Source organism: Gadus chalcogrammus, chromosome 18 (genome assembly GCF_026213295.1).
Source record: "Gadus chalcogrammus isolate NIFS_2021 chromosome 18, NIFS_Gcha_1.0, whole genome shotgun sequence".
Taxonomy (NCBI): domain Eukaryota; kingdom Metazoa; phylum Chordata; class Actinopteri; order Gadiformes; family Gadidae; genus Gadus; species Gadus chalcogrammus.
In genome coordinates, this window is record NC_079429.1 from 60,971 (window position 1) to 84,226 (window position 23,256).

The following is a 23,256-nucleotide window of genomic DNA, read 5'->3' on the forward strand; positions in this document are numbered from 1 at the left end:
GTGATGTGTTCTTTTCATTTTGCAAAGTATGACCATTAGAGTCCTTTCTTTAATTACTGGTCACTTGGTCAACTCTGACCTCTGGCGGCCATCATTTTCTCTAGCAGCTCGACGTTATTCAAGATATTTTTTTTAACGATCTAAATATAGGTTCGGTTTGAAGGGGGAATATGAGAGACTGAATCGCTTCAATCTTTACTTTTTTATTTTTATTACTTTTATTTTATAGTATGATTACTTTGATGGGAAGGGGGGGGCGGTTTGTTCTAGAAACTGTTGCCTTGGATGACGTTGCTTAGCAACATGGAAGCGGTGGTTGCTCCTGTTGCCCAAGAGAACATAGTAGTCCCGCGCCCTTCTGAAGCGCATTGAATCCACAAAAAGTAGTCCCCTACCCTACTGAAGCAGTGAGCAGGCTCAGGTCAGCAGTGTAGTCAAGGTGCACTTGAAGCCCAACGCTAAACAACTGGATGGGAAGCAGAAACGAAAGCTACGTTAATCAGGATAACAACACAATATAAGCATAATTTAAAAAGCCATTAGAGTCCATTTAACTTGTCTCAATGGAGAATCTCCGTCGAAGCAGTGAACCACAGAAGGTAATTCTTAATTTAATTTAATAAACCGTGAACAACGTTTATTTTGTTCTTCAATACATTAATGAACAATGATTTATTAAGGAAAGAAGACCATTGACCAACAGCGGGTCGGCTTCATTCGTGGTTTCTGACGCAAAAACGTTTTGTTGATTATGAAACAAATAACTAATAACCGTTTTATTTTTTTTAAGTTTAAAAATGATTTGGTGCATTTTTCCTGTACACGTTTGAGTGGAACATTCCGATATTGGATTGTGGTAAATATAATAAATCGACGTTGGTTATTATACTTATTTCATATATCAAGATGAGACGGCTAATGCCGCCTTCAAAACGCTCGGAATTTCCGTGAGTTTCGGAGGTTCGGACCTAAAGCTCGGAGGAAAGTGCTTTGAACAGTTTTCGATGTGAACGCATGCGATGTGAACGCATTCACATCGCTCGGAATCATGGGAAAAACATTTTCGCAACGTCAGAAAGTTCTGGTGAACGACATCTCATGACGCTCTGATGATTCTACTTCCGTTCGGCAACTGGGACCAGATTTTGATCAGAAAGTTGCCCAGTTGGTGACGTATTGTTTATTAGTTGCACGCATTAACATAATATCAAGCATGCATTTTTGTTTACCATTAAACGTTGTGTAGTGGTAAACCAGCTCTAGATAAGGGCAGGTGTAGCCCTCCATACAGTGGCGATACATGCGCTTCTCATAATTAAAAGCAAAAAGAAAGTAGGTGATAGGCTACAAGGAAATAAAGGCTGGCAAACTTGAAATTGATCCTACTAAGTTCTGTTTAGTTCTGACTGTTTTTATCGTATAAAAAAACCCTACTGTGAAGAACTTTTAGATTCCGTAGCGTAAGCGTGAGCGTCATCACTGACCAGGCCTCTTGTTATACCAGGACCATGAACGCGCCTTTTCTCCAGGTCGCATGACGTCAACCTAGCCCAAAAGTACTTTTAACATTTAAAATCAAGATTTGGCTGTTTATCTTCCCCTGTTGTGTTTGAAAAGCCTGGGCTTATTGGTAACCTCATACTATTCCTGAATATTGAAATGAATTTGCTTTTCAAGGTTCAAGCTTGAAAAACTATTATCCCAGCAGCTACTGAGGATTTGGTTGCACCACTTTGTGTTTCTATCTGAAGGATGGAGATGATAAGGGCCCATTAGGAACCCTTCCTATAGCTGCAGGCGAGGTACCGTCAGACCTCTACCAAGTAAGACATTTCCATCACTCCACTCCTAGAGACACACACCTATAGACCTATACCGTGAACATTGGGGCGTCAGATCGCACTGAAGCCTCCATTTTGGGAGTATTAAGCATAGTAATGATAATGGTGTTTAGGTTATTATTATAATTAGCTTTGGCAGCTTTGGATAAAAGCGTCTGTAAAAACGAGTGGTATCTGATGGCCCACACAGGATCTCAGCACTTGACGTGGGTTCTCTCCTTCCATGATTCCAGAGTTTCCTAAGGCAGAGTGAGTATCCCCCCATCATCCAGAACCAGTCCTGTCGGACCCTGGGGGTCCCATACAAAGAGCAGCGCCACCACCGCACCCCTAGCGAGTCCATCGCCAACAACTACAGCCCCTGCGCCTGCGACCTGAGGGTGCAACGTCTGCCACTGCGCCGCCACAGGACGAAGCACGACCCCCCTAACCCTCCCACCTCCTGTATCCTTCAGTTACCCTAACCCTAACCCTAACCCTCCCACCTCCTGTATCCTTCAGTTACCCTAACCCCAGCCCTAACCCTCCCACCTCCTGTATCCTTCAGTTACCCTAACCCCAGCCCTAACCCTCCCACCTCCTGTATCCTTCAGTTACCCTAACCCTAACCCCAGCCCTAACCTTCCCACCTCATGTATCCTCAGGTATCCCTCAGTTACCTTAACCCCAACTCTCTGGGTTATGTACCCTGGGAGAAAAATAACATTTCATGTTTTTTATGTTAAAGGCAAAATTCCAGAGAATACTAAAAACAACCACAACCTCAAGGTGGTCATTTTACCCTAATGGTAACCTCTACCTCTAAGTGGTCATTTTATCTTGACCTCAGCCTCTTTAGTGGAGGGAAGGAGAAATAAGTCGTCATTCAGAGGAAGGTGATTATGCACAAGAAATACACAATTAACTTGAGAAAATATAATGTGTATACTATACATTCTGTACTACTATAAACTTTACTATACATAATAAACTATACATATTATAATGCTACCTATGCATACTATACTACTTCATACTATACGTTATATACTATACTACTATATACTATACTATACAAACTACTTCTATATACAATACATACTATACTATACATACAATGCTTCTTAATACAATACTACTATATACTACACTATACATACTATACCATACATACTTTACTACTTCATATGCATACTATACATACTGTATACTATACTTTACATATTATACTGCTACATACTATACTCAATACTACAAACTATTATACTATACTTTAAGCATCTTAGAGTACCATATTAAGCGCTATACAAATTTCATTTATTATTTATTATACTATATACTAGTAGGTTTAGTATATAGAAGTATTGTATGTAGTAGTATAGTGTGTATAGTATATAGTAGTATTGTATTTATAAGTATATGTATAGTGTGTAGTATAGTACATAATAGTATAACCACTCTGTGAGGATATACAATATAGTAGTATACTATACTGTACATACTATACTACTATATACTATACATCGACACCTCGCAGTGAGGATGATGATGTCCCCTCCTGGCTGTGTGCAGGTTCATGTCCGGCCCCAGGGACCCCCCGGGCCCCAGGGACCCCCCGGGCGCCAGCAGGCGGCCCCTCAGCCCTGGAGAGCAGCTGGACCTCATGCGCAGTGAGGAGCGGAGAAGGGAGGCTGCCGGGGCGGGTCCCAGCGAGAGAGACCTGGAGGTGAGTGTGAAGGGTTAGGTTAGGGGTAACCCTAACCTAGACCTGGAGGAGAGTGTGAAGGGTTAAGGTTAGTTAGGGTTAACCCTAACCTAGACCTGGAGGAGAGTGTGAAGGGTTAAGGTTAGTTAGGGTTAACCCTAACCTAGACCTGGAGGAGAGTGTGAAGGGTTAAGGTTAGTTAGGGTTAACCCTAACCTAGACCTGGAGGAGAGTGTGAAGGGTCCGGTTAGGGGTAACCCTAACCTAGACCTGGAGGAGAGTGTGAAGGGTTAAGGTTAGTTAGGGTTAACCCTAACCTAGACCTGGAGGAGAGTGTGAAGGGTTAAGGTTAGTTGGGGTTAACCCTAACCTAGACCTGGAGGAGAGTGTGAAGGGTTAAGGTTAGTTAGGGTTAACCCTAACCTAGACCTGGAGGTGAGTGTGAAGGGTTAGGTTAGGGGTAACCCTAACCTAGACCTGGAGGAGAGTGTGAAGGGTTAAGGTTAGTTGGGGTTAACCCTAACCTAGACCTGGAGGAGAGTGTGAAGGGTTAAGGTTAGTTAGGGTTAACCCTAACCTAGACCTGGAGGAGAGTGTGAAGGGTTAAGGTTAGTTGGGGTTAACCCTAACCTAGACCTGGAGGAGAGTGTGAAGGGTTAAGGTTAGTTAGGGTTAACCCTAACCTAGACCTGGAGGTGAGTGTGAAGGGTTAGGTTAGGGGTAACCCTAACCTAGACCTGGAGGAGAGTGTGAAGGGTTAAGGTTAGTTAGGGTTAACCCTAACCTAGACCTGGAGGAGAGTGTGAAGGGTTAAGGTTAGTTGGGGTTAACCCTAACCTAGACCTGGAGGAGAGTGTGAAGGGTTAAGGTTAGTTAGGGTTAACCCTAACCTAGACCTGGAGGTGAGTGTGAAGGGTTAGGTTAGGGTTAACCCTAACCTAGACCTGGAGGTGAGTGTGAAGGGTTAAGGTTAGTTAGGGTTAACCCTAACCTAGACCTGGAGGAGAGTGTGAAGGGTTAAGGTTAGTTGGGGTTAACCCTAACCTAGACCTGGAGGAGAGTGTGAAGGGTTAAGGTTAGTTGGGGTTAACCCTAACCTAGACCTGGAGGAGAGTGTGAAGGGTTAAGGTTAGTTGGGGTTAACCCTAACCTAGACCTGGAGGTGAGTGTGAAGGGCACTCTCTCCGGTTCAGCATCAGACCCATTCGGTGTCCTGGGTTCCCTACGGCTCGGTTCATAAGTACAGTCCCTAAGTACGGCCCGTAATTGGTCGGGCTAGCAAGTCAATCAAGGCACTTTACCTGATTAGTGGGTAGGTCCTGATGCAGAGTTAATGGATGCTGTGTTCCAGGCCTTCTGAATAACAAGACTTTAGGGTGACGATATTGGCCCTCTTTCTGCATTCATGCCCACAGAGATACTTCCACTACGTGACCAACGGCATCCCTGCCTGCATGCTGGCCACCCTGCCGCCCCAACAGATAGACAACATCATGGGGCTGCTGCCCCCTGTGGCCAGGGACAGTAGCAGCACCCAGAGCCTGCAGGACGCTCTGCTGCAGGAGGTGAAGGCCGACTACGACTTCAGTCTGAGGAAGAGCATCGGTATGGAGCATGTCCACGCGCTCATGGTTCCCTCATGTTGCACTTATTATGTTGCACTTATCGAGACATCAACAGCCTACACATTTCACTTATGGAGGGTTCAGGCACAAAGCTCAAGGTAAAGCAGCTACTTGATGGACACTGTGTCTGGCCTTTCACTGAAGGGGACTTGTGAGGGCATCATGAAAATCATATAGAAAACTCCATCAGCCATTGATCGAGCTTGTTTACTTACGCCTCTTCTGTTTTATTTTATTTTCGTCTATGTCCTTTAAATGTGTTTTAATGTGACTCCTGCCCTCAAAGTCCTCGTGTTGAAGTGTGCTCTATCAGCTAACCGTTAAGGCTGTGACCGAGACCTCCCTCTACATGATGTTCTCCAGTCCTAACCCTAACCCTTAACCTAACCCTAACCCTAACCCCAGTGGACTACATCCTGAGGGACAGGGCGGAGCGCGATCGCCTGCTGATCTCCAGCCGGCCCCGGCAATACCCCCGGAGGGTGATCCGCAGCCCAGTGCCCTGGAGCAGCCGGTACCGGGAGGCCCATGGGTGGCAGAGCCAGCACCTCTTCACTACCAACCCCATCATGCTGCTCCTGCAGGAAGTCTGGTTGACCAGGTTGGACCTCTGACCTCTGTCTATTAACGTGAGCCTGTTCCTAAACGGGGGCATTTATCACAGCTCATCTTTTTTTCACCCTACTTTTCCTTGTCCTGGCCCTCTAAGCTTCTCCTCCCTGAGGTTTGTGAGGCTGAAGGACCTTCTCTCCTCCAGTCTCCCGCTCCTTCCGTCTGAGTTTGGAAAGCTGGTGGAGACGCACTGCCAGGACGCCAGGAACGACCTCGTCAGCAGGTGAGCTTGGTCGGCCAGAAGCCATTTAAAGGGTTTCTTTTTCTAGCGTTTGTTGATATTTTCAAGGGTAGCGCCCGCCTGGATACCATTGTTCTGTTGTTGTTGCCAACTGCGTTTCAGACAGCGCAAAATGTTCCCATGCAGCTTTGTTCCAACCCTCGGCAGAAATGTGTAGGGAAATAATGACAAACCAATACTTTATACTGGCAGGCGAACAAATTGTGAAAGTAGTTTCAGTTGGAGTCCTTACAAATAAAAATAATATGTGATCCATATTCCCAATAGATCACTGCTAAGATCATGGTGTGGACAGAAAAATCCTGGTTCCCGGTGCAATCTAGACATATTTAACCCGTTGAAATAACCCTCATCGGGGTTAGGGTTAGGGTTAGCCTAAGGTTAGGCTAAGGTTAGCCTAACCCTAACCCTCATTGGGGTGCTCTTCCAGGTGGCTTCCACATTGCTGCTCCCTGCTCGGGGCCTTCAAGGGGCTGGGGGGCCCTCTGGGTCCGCAGAGCGAGGAGGCGCCCTCCCCGAGGGACCACAGCGAGTTGTTCTCCTGCGTGGGGGCCCTCATGTCCCTGCAGCTCCGCAGCCTGGTCATCGCCTCGCTGCAGGACCTCCTCCACTTCATCAGCCTACACCAGGTCCTACACCAGGTCCTACACCAGGTCCTAGACCAGGTCCTAGACCAGGTCCTACACCAGGTCCTAGACCAGGTCCTACACCAGGTCCTACACCAGGTCCTACACCAGGTCTTACACCAGGTCCTACTCCAGGTCCTACACCAGGTCCTAGACCAGGTCCTAGAACGGGTTTTACACCAGGTCCTAGACCAGGTCCTAGACCCAGGCCTAGACCAGGTCCTACACCAGGTCCTAGACTCTGTCTCTGATGGTGACGCATAGCTTAGTTTAGCTTAATTTAGCTGATTTAGATTATCTGAGCTGAGCTGAGTTTAGTCTAGTTTAGCTGGGCTGAGTTTAGCTGATGTTCCAGCTAGTGTACTTTGGTTTGGATTATTCTAGTTTTGGCTATAATAGCTTGGTTAAGGGTAGTGTCATCTTCTTGGGTTTAGCCTAGTTTAGTTTAGCGTAGTTTGGTTTAGTTTGGTTGAGGTGAGTTCTCATTTTGTTTCTCTGCTCCAGGGCGGTAATGACCTGCTCCAGGGAGGTAATGACCTGCTCCAGGGCGGTAATGACCTGCTCCAGGGCGGTAATGACCTGCTCCAGGGCGGTAATGACCTGCTCCAGGGCGGTAATGACCTGCTCCAGGGCGGTAATGACCTGCTCCAGGGCGGTAATGACCTGGCCCAGGGCGGTAATGACCGAGCCCAGGGCGGTAATGACCTGGCCCAGGGAGGTAATGACCTGCTCCAGGGCGGTAATGACCTGCTCCAGGGCGGTAATGACCGAGCCCAGGGCGGTAATGACCTGGCCCAGGGCGGTAATGACCGAGCCCAGGGCGGTAATGACCTGCTCCAGGGCTTTGACGAGCTGCGCTTCGTGCAGCCGCAGCCGCTGCTGCTCAGGGTGCTGGCCGACGGCCCCCGGCTGGTCTTCAGGCCCAGCCTGCAGGAGTGCTGGGAGCTCATCCACAAAGCCTTCAGCGACATCCTCCTCAGCGCAGAGCAGCTGCCGCGGGTAGGCACCCCCGCTGTAAACCCCTGTAACCCTGACCCCTGTAACCCTAACCCCGCTATAACCCTAACCCCGCTATACACCCTAACCCTAACCCCGCTATAACCCTAACCCTGCTATACATCCTAACCCTAACCCCGCTTTAACCCTAACCCTGCTATACATCCTAACCCCGCTATACTTCCGAACCCTAACCTTTCCTCCGAGTATTTCCAGGTTATCTCATTAGCAAAGAATATTTCCTAAGCAAAAAACCGAATCCGTAGGGGCCCTCGGTACACTGAAGACCTCCAAGAACAACTGTTCTTCATGGGTTAGATACACAGGGTTAGTGTGAGACATACAGGGTTACGTTAAATATACAGAGTTAGGGTTTGGCTTCATCTAACCAGGATGTGAGTCCCTTGCCCTCTCTGCTTCTCCCCCGTCTAACCCTAGCCCTGTATATCTTGACCCTAACCCTGTATATCTTGACCCTAACCCTGTATATCTTGACCCTAGCCCTGTAGATCTTGACCCTAACCCTGTAAATCTTGACCCTAACCCTGTAGATCTTGACCCTAACCCTGTATATCTTGACCCTAACCCTGTATATCTTGACCCTAGCCCTGTATATCTTGACCCTGTACATCTCAAACCCTAACCCTAACCCAGGTGGAGTGCGAGCCATCCCCACCGAGAGCTAGCCTGTGGCTGGACGCGGTTCGGCCCAATGAGGCGCTGGTCACCAGTATCATCCAGCAGGCCCAGGACATCTTCCACCGCAACACGCTGGGGCCCAGGCAGTAAGACGTAATGTTATAATACATGTTACTCTGCCTTCAGACCACCGTGGGGCCCAGGCAGTAAGACGGAATGTTATAATACATGTTACTCTGCCTTCACACCACCGTGGGGCCCAGGCAGTAAGACGTAATGTTAAAATACATGTTACTCTGCCTTCACACCACCGTGGGGCCGAGGCAGTAAGACGTAATGTTATAATACATGTTACTCTGCCTTCACACCACCGTGGGGCCCAGGCAGTAAGACGTAATGTTATAATACATGTTACTTTCGTTACCAAACGCGAATTTGGTCGCCTGGTCACGTTTCCGCCTAAGTTTGGTCGCGCGACCAGTCACAAATTCCGTTGCGGTAGTGATTTGTGAATGTTTAATAAAATAGTTCAACTCGAGTGACGTATCCCGCTACTAAATCTGCTTGACACGCTCGCCCGTACCAGGGCGTTCATGCCGCGCCATTCATCAAGTCGTGCCTCAGGTTTTTCTAGCGAAAAAAGTTGTCTGGTACTCAGACAAATACACAACAAGATGATCAAAGCTACACTGTATCCTTCCCGAAGCTGGACAAGAGAGAGACAGTTCCAGCTGCATCTCACTGGCACAGAGTCGGCGCTAAGCCAAAACAACATACCAAAGTGAATCTGAGGGAATCTGAGCGTTGAGTGAACAAGTTCACTCAACGCCAAATGCTAAGCTACCCAAAGTTAAAGTTGCATGTATCAGCCGGATTAGCCCGTCACTGAAATTAACCCTGCCGCTGAAGAACCGGTTCCTGCCACTTCAAGAGTCCACGAACGCGCCTGCCAGCCATGCACCCTTGAGCCCCGAGATGGACGGACAGTGCGGACAGAGACGGAACAAGAACCAGTCGCCATGGAGCGTGCTGCGCATGTGTCGGCCACCCGTGCACCCCTGAGCCCCGAGATGCGTTCGGATGGACGGTGCGGACAGAGACGGAACAAGAACCAGTCGCCATGGAGGCGAGCTGCGCATGCGTCGGCCACCTGTGCACCCCTGAGCCCCGAAATGTGTCCGGACGGACGGTACGGACAGAGATGGAACAAGAACCAGTCGCCACGGAGGCGGGCTGCGCATGTGTCTGCCACCATCACCTCAAGCCAACAAGGGCCCATCTCACAGAAAGCAGATGAACCAGACACTCTGATTGTAGGAGACTCAACCATCAAGGATATAACCGGTAAGAAGATCAAAACATGCAACAATATGGAATGGTTAGTGATATCAACCAGAAACTAGCCACAATCATATTGGAAAACCCCAAAATCCCACAGATTATTGTGCATGCAGGATTTAATGATATTCAAAGAGAACAGTCAGAACTTCTGAAGAGGGATTACACTGATCTATTGGATACACTGGAAAAAATACACATTAAGTCATTCATCAGTGGACCCATACCAGCAGTTGACAGGGGAATAAACAGATTCAGTCATCTACTTGCACTGAATATATGGCTTTCCAGAGTCTGCAATGAAAGAGGAAGGGGCTTTATTGACAATTTCAACTTATTCTGGGGGCGCAAATATCTTTTCAGAGCAGATGGCCTACACCCAAACAGGTTAGGCTCAAAACTGTTAAGGGACAATCTTCTCTTCTCGCTTTCCCACAAATCTCCATGGTCTGACGCACAGGCCACAGTCAGAGCACAGGTTGAGAAGAGGCGAGACTACAGCTTCCCCCAAACATCTACTCTGCCACTATCTGACACACAGATAGCAGACAGCCCACAGACCTTGAAGAGAGACAACAGCCCGCCAGACGCCATCAACACTGTGCCTTCCCCCATCGCTGACGCTGGCTTGGCGAGGAACGGCCACCCCCCTCCTCTGCATTCCTCCTCTGCATCGACGATGACGTCCAGCCTCATCTCTCCCATAGCCACAACAACAACTCCAGCCCCAATGACTCCTCCGTTTGCAGTTTTCCAGCTGAATTTAAGAAACTGGAATATGTTGTCATCAAACTTGCATCTGTGTCAATGATAGCATCGCCAGGTCATGGCCACAGGCTGATAACACCCAAGAGGATGGCGCCCCAGCCCCCCCCCCTGTACTGATAGTAGTCCTGAGTATTACTGAGACAAAAAAGGGTTCAGCCGTAGACACAGTATAAAGGAAGTTTCACATAATCTGCTGAACCCAAGGTTGCCTACGTCAAAACAGGGCAACTTTTGCATTCATGCTGTAACCACTAAGAGAGTAAACATAGGGAAACTTAGACACACTGCTAACCTCACAAATGTCATATCTATTGCCTCCAAACCAAAAACAACCTTAAAGCCTATCAACAACACCATCAGGATGGCTCTACTTAATGTGAGGTCTTTTAATAACAAATCATTTTTAGTTAATGATTTTATTACCACTTCTAAACTGGATTTTATGTTTTTAACTGAAACATGGCTGGAACAAAATAACAGTGCAACCATTCTGATAGAGACAGCTCCTCCCAACTATAACTTTTATGATGCATGTAGATCTGGAAAAAGAGGTGGAGGGGTTGCTGCTGTATTTAAAAATGTATTTCAGGGGAAACAGATGTTATTTGGGGATTTTCCATCATTCGAATACCTTAGTGCTGTATTGAAATGCTCCCCCAGAGTTCTCCTATTAATTATTTACAGGCCACCCACATATTCTGCAAATTTTTTCGTTGACTTCACAGAATTTGACTGTCTAGTTATAACTGGTGACTTCAATTTTCATACTGATGATTTGAATGACAAGTGTGCAAAAAACTTTTTACCATTTTGGACACATTTGAACTGTCTCAACATGTGAAAGAGGCTACTCATTGTAAGGGGCACACTCTAGACCTGGTTATCACAAAGGGCCTCAATGTTTCTGATCTCTCTGTGACTGATCCTTCCTTGTCTGACCACTTTTGTGTTTTCTTTAACATATCTTTTATTCCTGACATACAGACAAAATCAAATACTGTGAAAAAACGGTATATCAATGAAGATTCTAATATACTTTTTAAAAAGGCCATCTCCTTGCTACCACCTCTTAACCCATGTTCTGCTGATGTCATTGCACCTTATAAGGTTAAAACGATTTCTGGAAAGCAAAAGGCACCCTGGAGAAAAGCTGCTTCTGTAACAGCACAGAAAAAAGAATGCAGGAAGGTTGAACGCATCTGGCGTAAAACAAAACTTCATATTCACCATGATATCTATAAAGAGAGCCTCCGTGCCTACAATTTAGCCTTAAAAAATGCTAGAGAAACATTTCTCTCCAATATCATTAAAACCAACACTAATAATGCAAAAACCCTGTTTGCAACTGTTTACAGACTGACCAACCCCCCAACACAAATTCCACCTGATCTCCATTCCACGCAGAAATGCAATGAGTTTGCAGCTTTTTATACTGATAAAATTGAAGGCATCAGACAAGCCATCAATATCTCCACAAAAATGTTGGACTACCACCCTGTTCAGGCAAAAGTAACGTGGCAAGGATGGCATGCTTTAATGTTATAGACTCTCAAAATCTTGTGGAAACTGTGACACAACTAAAGCCATCCACCTGTTGCCTTGATACTTTACCTACCAACCTCTTTAAGAATGTTTTCGACTGCCTAGCAGTAGACATATTGCAGATAGTTAACAACTCTCTCCAGTCAGGCAATTTCCCAAAAGCTTTGAAAACTGCAGTTATTAAACCCCTTTTAAGAAAGCGGAGCATAGATGCCTCTATCATTAACAACTACAGACCAATATCAAATCTACCCTTCATAAGTCAAATCATTGAGAAAGTTGTCCTCCAGCAACTTAATCACTTCCTGGCATCAACTGGTTGCTATGACACCTTCCAATCAGGATTTCGACCCCTGCACAGCACTGAGACCGCCCTTATTAAAGTTGTAAACGACATCCGTCTTAACACAGACTCTAGCAAAACCTCAATACTAATGCTACTTGACCTCAGTGCTGCATTCGACACTGTAGACCACACATTACTTCTGGACAGGTTAGAAAACTGGGTGAGGCTTTCAGGCACTGTCTTAAATTGGTTCAGGTCCTACCTACAAAATAGGAACTACTTTGTTTCCATTGGCGACTTTGTATCAGAATCAACCAACGTGACATGTGGAGTCCCACAAGGTTCGATCTTAGGACCCTCTTTATTCAACATTTACATGCTCTCACTTGGGCAAATCATGCAAAATAACAATATTGACCATCATGGCTATGCTGATGACACGCAAATCTATGTATCGCTATCACCAAATGACAATGAAGAATGGATGTGCCGAAATTTCCTTCAACTAAATGAGGACAAAACAGAGATAATTGTATTTGGTTCTAAAATGGAAAGGCTTAAAGTAACCCAACACCTTCACTCTCTGTCCCTGAAAACAGAAAAAAGATTTACATTTCGACAGTCACATCAAATGAGTTACAAAATCGGCATATTATCACCTTAAAAAATGTAGCAAGACTTAGGCCCAATCTCAATACTTCCCCTTATCTTCCCCCTTACCCTTGAAGTTGCGCGTTCATGTGAGAGCTAGTGGTGTCTCAATACCCAATTTGATCAAGATTAAGGGATAAGATTGAGTGCTATGTACCCCTTATTTTTAAGATGATTTGAGAGCTCACTTGGGCCGAATCTCGATTCTTCCCCTTGCCCCTTTTGCTTTGTCTTTGTCTTTGTCTTGGTTAAGACAAAGACAAAGACAAAGCAAAAGGGGCAAGGGGAAGAATCGAGATTCGGCCTTAGAGGGCTCATGTCCACCGAAGACTTACAAAAACTTGTACATACCTTTATCACTAGTAAGCTTGATTACTGCAATGGTCTCCTTACAGGTCTCCCAAAACAAACTCTGAGGAAGCTTCAGCTTGTTCAGAAGGCTAATGCTAGAGTTCTAACAAAGACCAAAAAATGTGAACATATTACACCAATTCTGAAATCGTTACATTGGCTTCCTGTAGGTCAGAGAATTGATTAAAATCATGTTGCTAACCTATAAATCCCTACATGGTTTAGGCCCAAAATATTTAACTGATATGCTTCCACTACATAAGCCTTCTAGACCACTAAGATCCTCTGAGACCAATCTGTTAATTATCCCCAGAGTAAACACGAAACATGGGAAAGCAGGATTTAGTTACTATGCAACAAATAGCTGGAATAAACTCCCAGAGGATTTAAGACTTGCCCCAACTCTGAGCACCTTTAAAACAAGACTGAAGACTTTTATGTTTGCTTTAGCTTTCTGCTAAATCTTAAATACATTGCACTTTCTAAAAAGCTTTTTTAACTTTGCCTTTATTTTCTATTTTAATACTAAAATGCCTTCTTAACTTTCTATTTTACCCATTTCTTTGCATATGTTTTCGTTTACTTATCTATTATTTTATTTTGTTGTATGACAATGTTTATATGTGAAGCACTTTGAGTCTGCCTTGTGTATGAAAAGTGCTATATAAATAAAGTTGCCTTGCCTTGCCTTGCCTTGCCTAAAGAGACTCTGACCTTCGTAGGTATGTGAAGGTGTATGAGGAGTACAGCCTCCTACTGGACGGCCAGGCTGACCGAGACGTGACCTCCTTCCTGAGTGCGGAGCACTCTCTGGAGGGCTTCGCCAGGGTAAACACCTTTACACCAATACTTAACCCCACTCTCCTATGAGACTCTGGGGGAAACACTTCAACAATCTCAGCCGGTCTACTGTTCATTCTTGTGGTTTGTTTAGAAAATGGAGGCGATCAACGACTTGCGGCGTGAAATCACCTCTCTCCGCGTGACCGTGCCTCTGGCGCTGTTCTGCCTGTACGCCGGCGGCCTGAACGAAGACCTGTGTGAGCGCGCTGACAGACTGAAGAAGAGGATCGCCACGCACCTGTTGGACGACAACAGGAGACGCAACAAGAGGTAGGCTTCTGGTCCCTGAGCGTACCCCAAGTGTCTCTGGTCCCTGAGCGTACCCCCAGTGTCTCTGGTCCCTCAGTGCACCCCCACCGTCTCTGGTCCCTGAGCGTACCCCCAGTGTCTCTGGTCCCTCAGTGTACCCCCAGTGTCTCTGGTCCCTGAGCGTACCCCCAGTGTCTCTGGTCCCTGAGCGTACCCCCAGTGTCTCATGTCCCTGAGCGTACCCCCAGTGTCTCTGGTCCCTGAGCGTACCCCCAGTGTCTCTGGTCCCTGAGCGTACCCCCAGTGTCTCTGGTCCCTCAGTGTACCCCCAGTGTCTCTGGTCCCTCAGTGTACCCCCAGTGTCTCTGGTCTCTCAGTGTACCCCCGGTGTCTCTGGTCTCTCAGTGTACCCCCAGTATCTCTGGTCCCTGAGCGTACCCCCAGTGTCTCTGGTCCCTCAGCGTACCCCCAGTGTCTCTGGTTCCTGAGCGTACCCCCATAGTGCGTCTGGTCACTGTGCAGTGATGTAACTTTGTGCTTAGTGATTTAACCTGTAAATATTGTATGCTTGATATTCTACTCATCCTACTGCTAAACTTTACCTGTTTAGAACCTTCATGAATGTTGTGATTACATACAATTGTATCACAACCTCAATTACATGAAATACTTAATCAATAAAGGCAGGGACATGCTACCAGGAAGGGATAAAGAAAACCTTCTGAGTTCCTGTCAATGAGTCAAGAAATGCCTTGCTTTTATTATGTCTTGTTGTCTTTGTGATCTCATCTTGATCTTAAATCTCAACAAGATCTTAAATCAATATCAGCTCAGAAAGCGATGCTGTGTTTGGCGTCTCCTTGCCCAGCATCTGTCAGCGCTATGAAGAGATAGTCCAGACCCTGTTAGGGAGCCCTGGTTCCACGGAAGAGCTGGTGTCTCTTGCCCAGTACCTGAAGAACGCCAGTGAGGTCACTGTCCACCGGCTGAGGGAGGAGATCCAGGAGGCGGCCCATCGACTGAGCTTCCTCCTGGACTGCGCCGTGCTGCCTGGTGGGTGATATCGTTATTACTGAGACTACTTGGAAAGTCATTTTCATGTAGACTTTGCATATTGGTACATATACATGCACTCCCAGGGGTACTCCCAGGGGTTCCCCACTGGGAGTGCATTGTTTAGGTCATGGCTGTGGCTCAACATGAATAGTCTCCAACCGTTGTTGTTTCTTCTTCTTTGTAAGAAGATTGAGGTCAGTCTTTGTTGTCCGCTCCTCGTTCCTCCAGCGGAGGACCTGAGGCTGAACGCCAGCGTGTTCAAGTGGCCCGACAGCCTCCTGGCTGTGATGGACAAGAGCAAGACGCGCCTGGCCTCCTGCAGCTCACAGGCTGAGGACCACGTCTCAAAGAGGTGACAGGGCCACGGTCACATGAGGATGGGGTGACCTGTAGGCCCTCCTGTGGTGTTGGTTGACAATATGTAGGATTTTTACATTGCTTTATGTTTACTACTTGCATAAGCTTCAAATTTAAATTGTCTCTATTATTGGAGCGCTGGCACTGCAGTGCTCACAAGCAGCTTAAACAGGCTGCAGTTCACTAACCGGCCCGAGTCCTAGACAATGATGTCACCTAACAAACAAGAACAGGGAGGAGCTTTCTTAGTAGGTGTTGAGAAGGTAGGTCTCACACCGACCAGCTGAGGACCACAATCCCAAAGGACAAGCTGAGAAGCTCCATGCTTCTGGTCTCTGTCACATGGCAGGATAACACAGCTGGAGCAGATGTTGGAATGTGTGGAGCAGGAGATAGAGACGTTCAAGGAGAAGGAGTTGATGAGTGTCACGGAGATGAAGAACAACACAGAGCACCTGGAGAAGCTCACGGCCGTCCTGGACACTGCCTTCATCGAGCTGGAAGTAAGACAGGCGCTACATCTCAACGCTGACCTTGTCATTTGGCTTCTGATGCATTTCATGCAACGCTTCTCATAGGGGAGGCTCAGAACAGTCCAAGATATCGATATCGCAGCAACTACTATGATTATATTAAAGGACATGCGGTTCCTATAGGTTTGTTTAGTTAGTGCATCGCAACAAAGTTGTTGCTTTGATTTTAGATCTTCTTTTTCTGCTCCTTCTATTACCCTATTTCCGACAACATAATTAATCAATACAAGGTCTTCCACTGATTATATCGAGCGTTGAGAGGAATGAACATGTCCTCGTCGCCGTGCCAGGACATCCACAAGGAGCAGAGCCTGCTGGAGCAGCCACCCAGCGAGTTCCCTGTTCTGCAGACGCTGGTGGGCCTGAAGCAGCCTTACGACCTGCTGTGGAGTACCGCCCTCAGCTTCTACCAGCAGGCGGAGGTCTGGATGAACAGTGGGTCCCTTTACACCGCACGCTTTGTGTGCGCTTTACTTCTACTTGTTGGGTTCCGATATCGGTTTAATGTTGTATCTGTTTTATTATTGGTTGCTGTTTCTTAGTTGTGTTTTCCCTTGTTTTGCCGTAATATTACAAACAAAAATCGTTATTGAGAATCATATGTTTCCAGGTGGATAAATATTAAACACTAAATACCAAAGTCTTTTTTATGGATCCTAATCCTAAACCATTTTTATTCCATAATGAAGCTAACCAGCACCATGATGTTCTGCTAGTCCAGAAAGCAACATTGAGCTTGGAGATCCATGTTCTCTCCGTCTGATCCCAGGCCCGTTCCAGAAACTGGATGCAGAGAAGGTCTGTGAGCAGCTGGACTTCATGTGGAGGACCGTGTACAAGCTGACCAAGCAGTTCTCCTCTCTGCCGGGCCCCCGTCGCGTGGCAGAGACCTTCCGCAGAAAGATGGACCAGTTCAAACAACACCTGCCGGTCCTCTCTACCATCTGTAACCCCGGCCTCAAGGAGCGCCACTGGGAGCAGGTCAGCCTCCTCCAGGTCCAAGGACCTCTAAGGACCTGGTCCAAGGACCTCTAAGGACCTGGTCCAAGGACCTCTAAGGACCTGGTACAATGACCTCTAACGACCTGGTCCAATGACCTCTAAGGACCTGGTCCAAGGACCTCTAAGGACCTGGTCCAAGGACCTCTAAGGACCTGGTACAATGACCTCTAACGACCTGGTCCAATGACCTCTAAGGACCTGGTCCAAGGACCTCTAAGGACCTGGTACAATGACCTCTAATGACCTGGTCCAATGACCTCTAAGGACCTGCTACAATGACCTCTAACAACCTGGTCCAATGACCTCTAACAACCTGTTCCAATGACCTCTAAGGACCTGGTCCAAGGACCTCTAAGGACCTGGTACAATGACCTCTAACGACCTGGTACAATGACCTCTAACAACCTGGTACAATGACCTCTAAGGACCTGGTACAATGACCTCTAACAACTTGGTACAATGACCTGGTCCAATGACCTCTAAGGACCTGGTACAATGACCTCTAACCATATGGTCCAATGACCTCTAAGGACCTGGTACAATGACCTCTAAGGACCTGGTCCAAGGACCTCTAACGACCTGGTACAATGACCTGGTACAATGACCTCTAACGACCTGGTCCAATGACCTCTTAGGACCTGGTCCAATGACCTCTAAGGACCTGGTACAATGGCCTCTAACGACCTGGTCCAATGACCTCTAACGACCTGGTCCAATGACCTCTAAGGACCTGGTCCAATACCTGCATACCATGATGATTTAGAGATGTAAAATGACAAAGACTAAGTTTCAACCTCAAAAGACAAAAAGTCCTTCTATAAACTGTCTACAGATGCTAAAGTTTGTATCTTAATTAATGCAAAGTTTCCTCCACTGCCATTCCTGTTTCTATTCACTACACGTGAATAACCGCTAAAGTCTGACTGCTCTCCGCTCACTCTGCGCTCTCTCACTCAGATCAGCAGCCTCGTGGGCTTCGAGGTCCGACCCGATGGGGAAGCCTCTCTGGCGGCCATGCTGGAGCAGGGCCTGTCCCAGTTCTCAGACAGGTAGGGGGCGGGGGGGGGCACTGCCGTGGCCATAAGGAGGCCACGCTGGGGGGAGAGGGGGCTTTATACATTTAAACTTACGATCGATAAAGTTTATTGTATAATAATAAATAAAATAATTATATTATTTAGATATTGTATATTGTGTTGGAAAATACACAGCTTCCATTGAACACAACATTACATGATTAGATTTGATACCATCAGGCGCATCCTGAGGACATGGTACTGAAAAAACTAAACCTCTGCACCAAGGCAACACAAAGCGGGTCTCCTGTGATAAACATGAGGCAGGTGTCCTCTGATACACTGTCCGGGGAAAACTCATCATGTCTTAGGTTGGAAGAGATTGGAGCTTCTGCCAGTAAGGAGTATTCATTGGAGAAGGTCATGGAGAAGATGAAGAGCGAATGGGAAGAGCTCTGCTTCTCCTTCACGCCATACAGAGATACAGTAGGTCCACTCACTCACTCACTCAATCATTCACTCACTCACTTACTCACGACTAAGGAGACTTGAAGAACAGGCAGGTCAACTTCATGTGTCTTGATTCAATAAACATTTTCAAACCACTTTCTTCACTTTTTAAAGCTCTTTCTGTTCAAAGAAATACAATTTGTTGAAACAAATCCTATAAATAAACATGTTAATGCATTGATCTGGTATTTCAGGGTGAATTGTTGAAAGGTTAGAGGACAGGAGCGTCCTGGATGCTTTCTGATCCAGTTGCTATGGTTACTATGACAGCGGCCTCATCATTTATTACTGAGCCACACTGAATCTTTCATGACACTGCAGGGAAGTCTGCCTGTTGGGTAACAGAGGAGTACATGCACCTCTGAGACGTTAACCTGACCCTTTATATGTGAAATGAAAAACGCATCACCAGTGAATCCAGAAAGTCTGACATGGCATCAAGTGTCACTCAAATGTAAATATTCCATAGGTTAGTTAGAGCTAACCCTATACCACACCATCTCATCTAACTGCAGAGGTAGGAGGGCATGGTGGAGTGGTTAGTTAGTGGATAGTTAGTTAGTTAGTGCTAACCCTAAACCTCATCCCCCCCCAGGGCACCAGCATCGTGGCGGCGGTGGACGACATCCAGGTGCTGCTGGACGACCACCTCATCAAGGCCCAGACCATGCGGAGCTCCCCCTTCATCAAGGCTGTAGAGGCGGAGTGCAGGGTAGGGCTAACCCTAACCCCTTCATCAAGGCTGTAGAGGCGGAGTGCAGGGTAGGGCTAACCCTAACCCCTTCATCAAGGCTGTAGAGGCGGAGTGCAGGGTAGGGCTAACCCTAACCCCTTCATCAAGGCTGTAGAGGCGGAGTGCAGGGTAGGGCTAACCCTAACCCCTTCATTAAGGATGTAGAGGTGGAGTGCAGGGTAGGGCTAACCCTAACCCCTTCATCAAGGCTGTAGAGGCGGAGTGCAGGGTAGGGCTAACCCTAACCCCTTCATCAAGGCTGTAGAGGCGGAGTGCAGGGTAGGGCTAACCCTAACCCCTTCATCAAGGCTGTAGAGCGGAGTGCAGGGTAGGGCTAACCCTAACCCCTTCATCAAGGCTGTAGAGGCGGAGTGCAGGGTAGGGCTAACCCTAACCCCTTCATCAAGGCTGTAGAGCGGAGTGCAGGGTAGGGCTAACCCTAACCCCTTCATCAAGGCTGTAGAGGCGGAGTGCAGGGTAGGGCTAACCCTAACCCCTTCATCAAGGCTGTAGAGGCGGAGTGCAGGGTAGGACTAACCCTAACCCCTTCATCAAGGCTGTAGAGCGGAGTGCAGGGTAGGGCTAACCCTAACCCCTTCATCAAGGCTGTAGAGCGGAGTGCAGGGTAGGGCTAACCCTAACCCCTTCATCAAGGCTGTAGAGGCGGAGTGCAGGGTAGGGCTAACCCTAACCCCTTCATCAAGGCTGTAGAGGCGGAGTGCAGGGTAGGGCTAACCCTAACCCCTTCATCAAGGCTGTAGAGCGGAGTGCAGGGTAGGGCTAACCCTAACCAGCATCTGTCTACAGTCTGCTCTCTGTCTAACCTCCCTAACCCTAACTCTAACCCACTAGTCTGCTCTGTGTCTAACCTCCCTAACCCTAACCCTAACCCACTAGTCTGCTCTCTGTCTAACCTCCCTAACCCTAACCCACTAGTCTGCTCTCTGTCTTGGCCAGCAATGGGAGGAGAAGCTGTCCAGCATGCAGGACATCCTGGACAGCTTGCTGCAGTGCCAGGCCACCTGGCTCTACCTGGAGCCCATCTTCAGCTCTGAGGACATCAGCGCCCAGATGCCCGAGGAGGGACGCAAGTTCACCATCGTGGACGGCTACTGGAAGGACATCATGGCTGAGGCTGTGAGGAACACGCACGCAAACTCACTCACTCACTCACTCACTCACTCACTCACTCACTCACTCACTCACTCACTCACTCACTCACTCACTCTATCACTCACTTTATCACTCTCTCACGCACGCACGCAAGCACTCACGCATTCACTCACGCATTCACTCACTCACTCACTCACTCACTCACTCACTCACTCACTCACTCACTCACTCACTCACTCACTCACTCACTCACTCACTCACTCACTCACTCACTCACTCACTCACTCACTCACTCACTCACTCACTCACTCACTCACATGGCCACAGCGCCCCTTGACAGAAGGGGACTACAAGCGAGCGGCCGTTGTGTCTCAAGGCCTGATTCCACCGGCGGACGCGTTACGGCAACGTTACGGCAGATACACGCCACAGCAGATAGGTTCCACTCTAATCAATGAGACCATTTTCACCGGGCGCGGCTGCGGAAAGTCTCAGCAGCGTCCCAGGAGCGGCTCGCCGTGCCGCAGCGCTATCATTCCGTAGCATTTCTATTTTTGCCGCAAGCCGTTGCTGAACCGCGTCAATTTCAACAGAGCAGATCGAGCAGTGCAGGAAGTGAAAAAGTAAAAGCCATAGAGCATCAGCTCATGTAGCCTATCACTCATGTAGCCTATCACAACTTCACATCAACATTATTACGTCATGAGCGGTGGCACCAGGTTAGCAGTCAATCAATCAAAGGGTCTCAGAGGGTCGGCAACATGGACGACGAGAGACTCATTGTCGAAGTTCAGCAACAAGAAGTCATTTATGTACCAAATCATCCTTTTTATAAGGGCAATGGCCGGAAGGACAAAGCGTGGCATTTAATTGCAGTCGTTTTGGGAGTGGAAGTTGAGTACATTAGGTTTAGGATTATCGCGTGATCTCGTGATCTCTCGTGAATACGGCTGGCTTGCAAGGCAGCGTTGCGCTGCCGTAACGCGCCCGGTGGAAATGCAAGCAGGGCAAAGTCGCAGCCGTTCCGTGCCGCAGCCGTAACGCGTGCGGTGGAATCCCGGCGTCAGGTGAAGGACCCGCGGGTGCTGGCGGCCACGGCGCAGAGCAACATGCTGGGCAGGCTGACGGAGGCCAACCTGTTCCTGGAGGACATCCAGAAGGGCCTGAACACCTACCTGGAGATGAAGAGGCTCTACTTCCCCAGGTGACCCACCTCATGCTCCTCATCCATAGACTACTACTATACTATAGCCTTCCTATAGCCTCTCTACAGTCCATGTTTGGAGGGGGGAACTGGAGCATGGACAACAGAAGACTCATCATTAGGGAAGTACAACTGCAGCTGTGCTGCGTGATTGGATGTCTCTCTTGACCAATCAGCTGTTCGATGTTCCTGGTGTGTGCTGTTGATAATATGAATGTTTGCCATGCACAAGCTTCCCAACAAAAGCTTTACAAAATCAACAGTAAGTAGGATGAATAATTTAAGCAAAAAATCAACCTAATATAGTGTTCCCCCTCGTCATGTCTGACCCTTGATTTATTATGTAATTGGCCTACTCTCTATGGTCCTTCCTTTTGATTGGCTCCCAGGTTCTTCTTTCTGTCCAACGACGAGCTCCTGGAGATCCTGTCTGAGACCAAAGACCCGCTGCGAGTTCAGCCCCACCTGAAGAAGTGCTTTGAGGGTATCGCCCGGCTAGAGTTCAGCCAGTCCCTGGAGATCACCGGCATGGTCAGCGCCGAGAGGGAGACCGTGGCCTTCTCTGCACGCATCCAGCCATCCGACGCTAAGGTAGACCCCGCTAAGAGAGACCCCAACTATGAGAGACCCCCACTAAGGTAGACCCCCACTAAGGTAGACCCCACTAAGGTAGACCCCACTAAGAGAGACCCCCACTAAGGTAGATCCCACTAAGAGAGACCCCCACTAAGGTAGACCCCCACTAAGGTAGACCCCACTAAGAGAGACCTCCACTAAGGTAGACCCCCACTAAGGTAGACCCCACTAAGGTAGACCCCCACTAAGGTAGACCCCACTAAGGTAGACCCCACTAAGAGAGACCCCCACTAAGGTAGACCCCGCTAAGAGAGACCCCCACTAAGGTAGACCCCCACTAAGGTAGACCCCACTAAGGTAGACCCCCACTAAGAGAGACCCCACTAAGAGAGACCCCACTAAGAGAGACCCCCACTAAGGTAGACCCCACTAAGGTAGACCCCGCTAAGAGAGACCCCACTAAGAGAGACCCCCAATAAGGTAGACCGCCACTAAGGTAAACCCCACTAAGAGAGACCCCCACTAAGGTAGACCCCACTAAGGTAGACCCCACTAAGGTAGACCCCACTAAGAGAGACCCCCACTAAGGTAGACCCCCACTAAGGTAGACCCCACTAAGGTAGACCCCCACTAAGGTAGACCCCACTAAGGTAGACCCCCACTAAGGTAGACCCCACTAAGGTAGACCCCACTAAGAGAGACCCCCACTAAGGTAGACCCCGCTAAGAGAGACCCCCACTAAGGTAGACCCCCACTAAGGTAGACCCCACTAAGGTAGACCCCCACTAAGAGAGACCCCACTAAGAGAGACCCCACTAAGAGAGACCCCCACTAAGGTAGACCCCACTAAGGTAGACCCCGCTA

The 23,256-nt window shown here is 47.9% G+C and overlaps 1 protein-coding gene across 1 annotated transcript in view; it reads left to right on the forward strand.

Annotated features, from left to right (window-relative positions):
• The first annotated feature begins 450 nt into the window (after positions 1–450).
• The window catches only part of dnah3 (dynein axonemal heavy chain 3), a 51,641-nt gene continuing 28,835 nt past the window's right edge, over positions 451–23,256 (forward strand). The window contains exons 1-23 of the mRNA XM_056577549.1: positions 451–599; positions 1,752–1,823; positions 2,075–2,295; positions 3,393–3,546; positions 4,941–5,130; positions 5,556–5,751; positions 5,860–5,985; positions 6,434–6,632; positions 7,134–7,628; positions 8,280–8,410; positions 13,923–14,028; positions 14,135–14,313; positions 15,161–15,345; positions 15,577–15,700; positions 16,055–16,208; positions 16,529–16,673; positions 17,008–17,219; positions 18,198–18,289; positions 18,628–18,742; positions 19,362–19,478; positions 20,457–20,636; positions 21,680–21,816; positions 22,206–22,407. Of these exons, the coding sequence (XP_056433524.1) occupies positions 564–599; positions 1,752–1,823; positions 2,075–2,295; positions 3,393–3,546; positions 4,941–5,130; positions 5,556–5,751; positions 5,860–5,985; positions 6,434–6,632; positions 7,134–7,628; positions 8,280–8,410; positions 13,923–14,028; positions 14,135–14,313; positions 15,161–15,345; positions 15,577–15,700; positions 16,055–16,208; positions 16,529–16,673; positions 17,008–17,219; positions 18,198–18,289; positions 18,628–18,742; positions 19,362–19,478; positions 20,457–20,636; positions 21,680–21,816; positions 22,206–22,407 (3,768 nt within the window). The 5' untranslated portion in view covers positions 451–563. The remainder of the gene's footprint in view (positions 600–1,751; positions 1,824–2,074; positions 2,296–3,392; positions 3,547–4,940; positions 5,131–5,555; positions 5,752–5,859; positions 5,986–6,433; positions 6,633–7,133; positions 7,629–8,279; positions 8,411–13,922; positions 14,029–14,134; positions 14,314–15,160; positions 15,346–15,576; positions 15,701–16,054; positions 16,209–16,528; positions 16,674–17,007; positions 17,220–18,197; positions 18,290–18,627; positions 18,743–19,361; positions 19,479–20,456; positions 20,637–21,679; positions 21,817–22,205; positions 22,408–23,256) is intronic.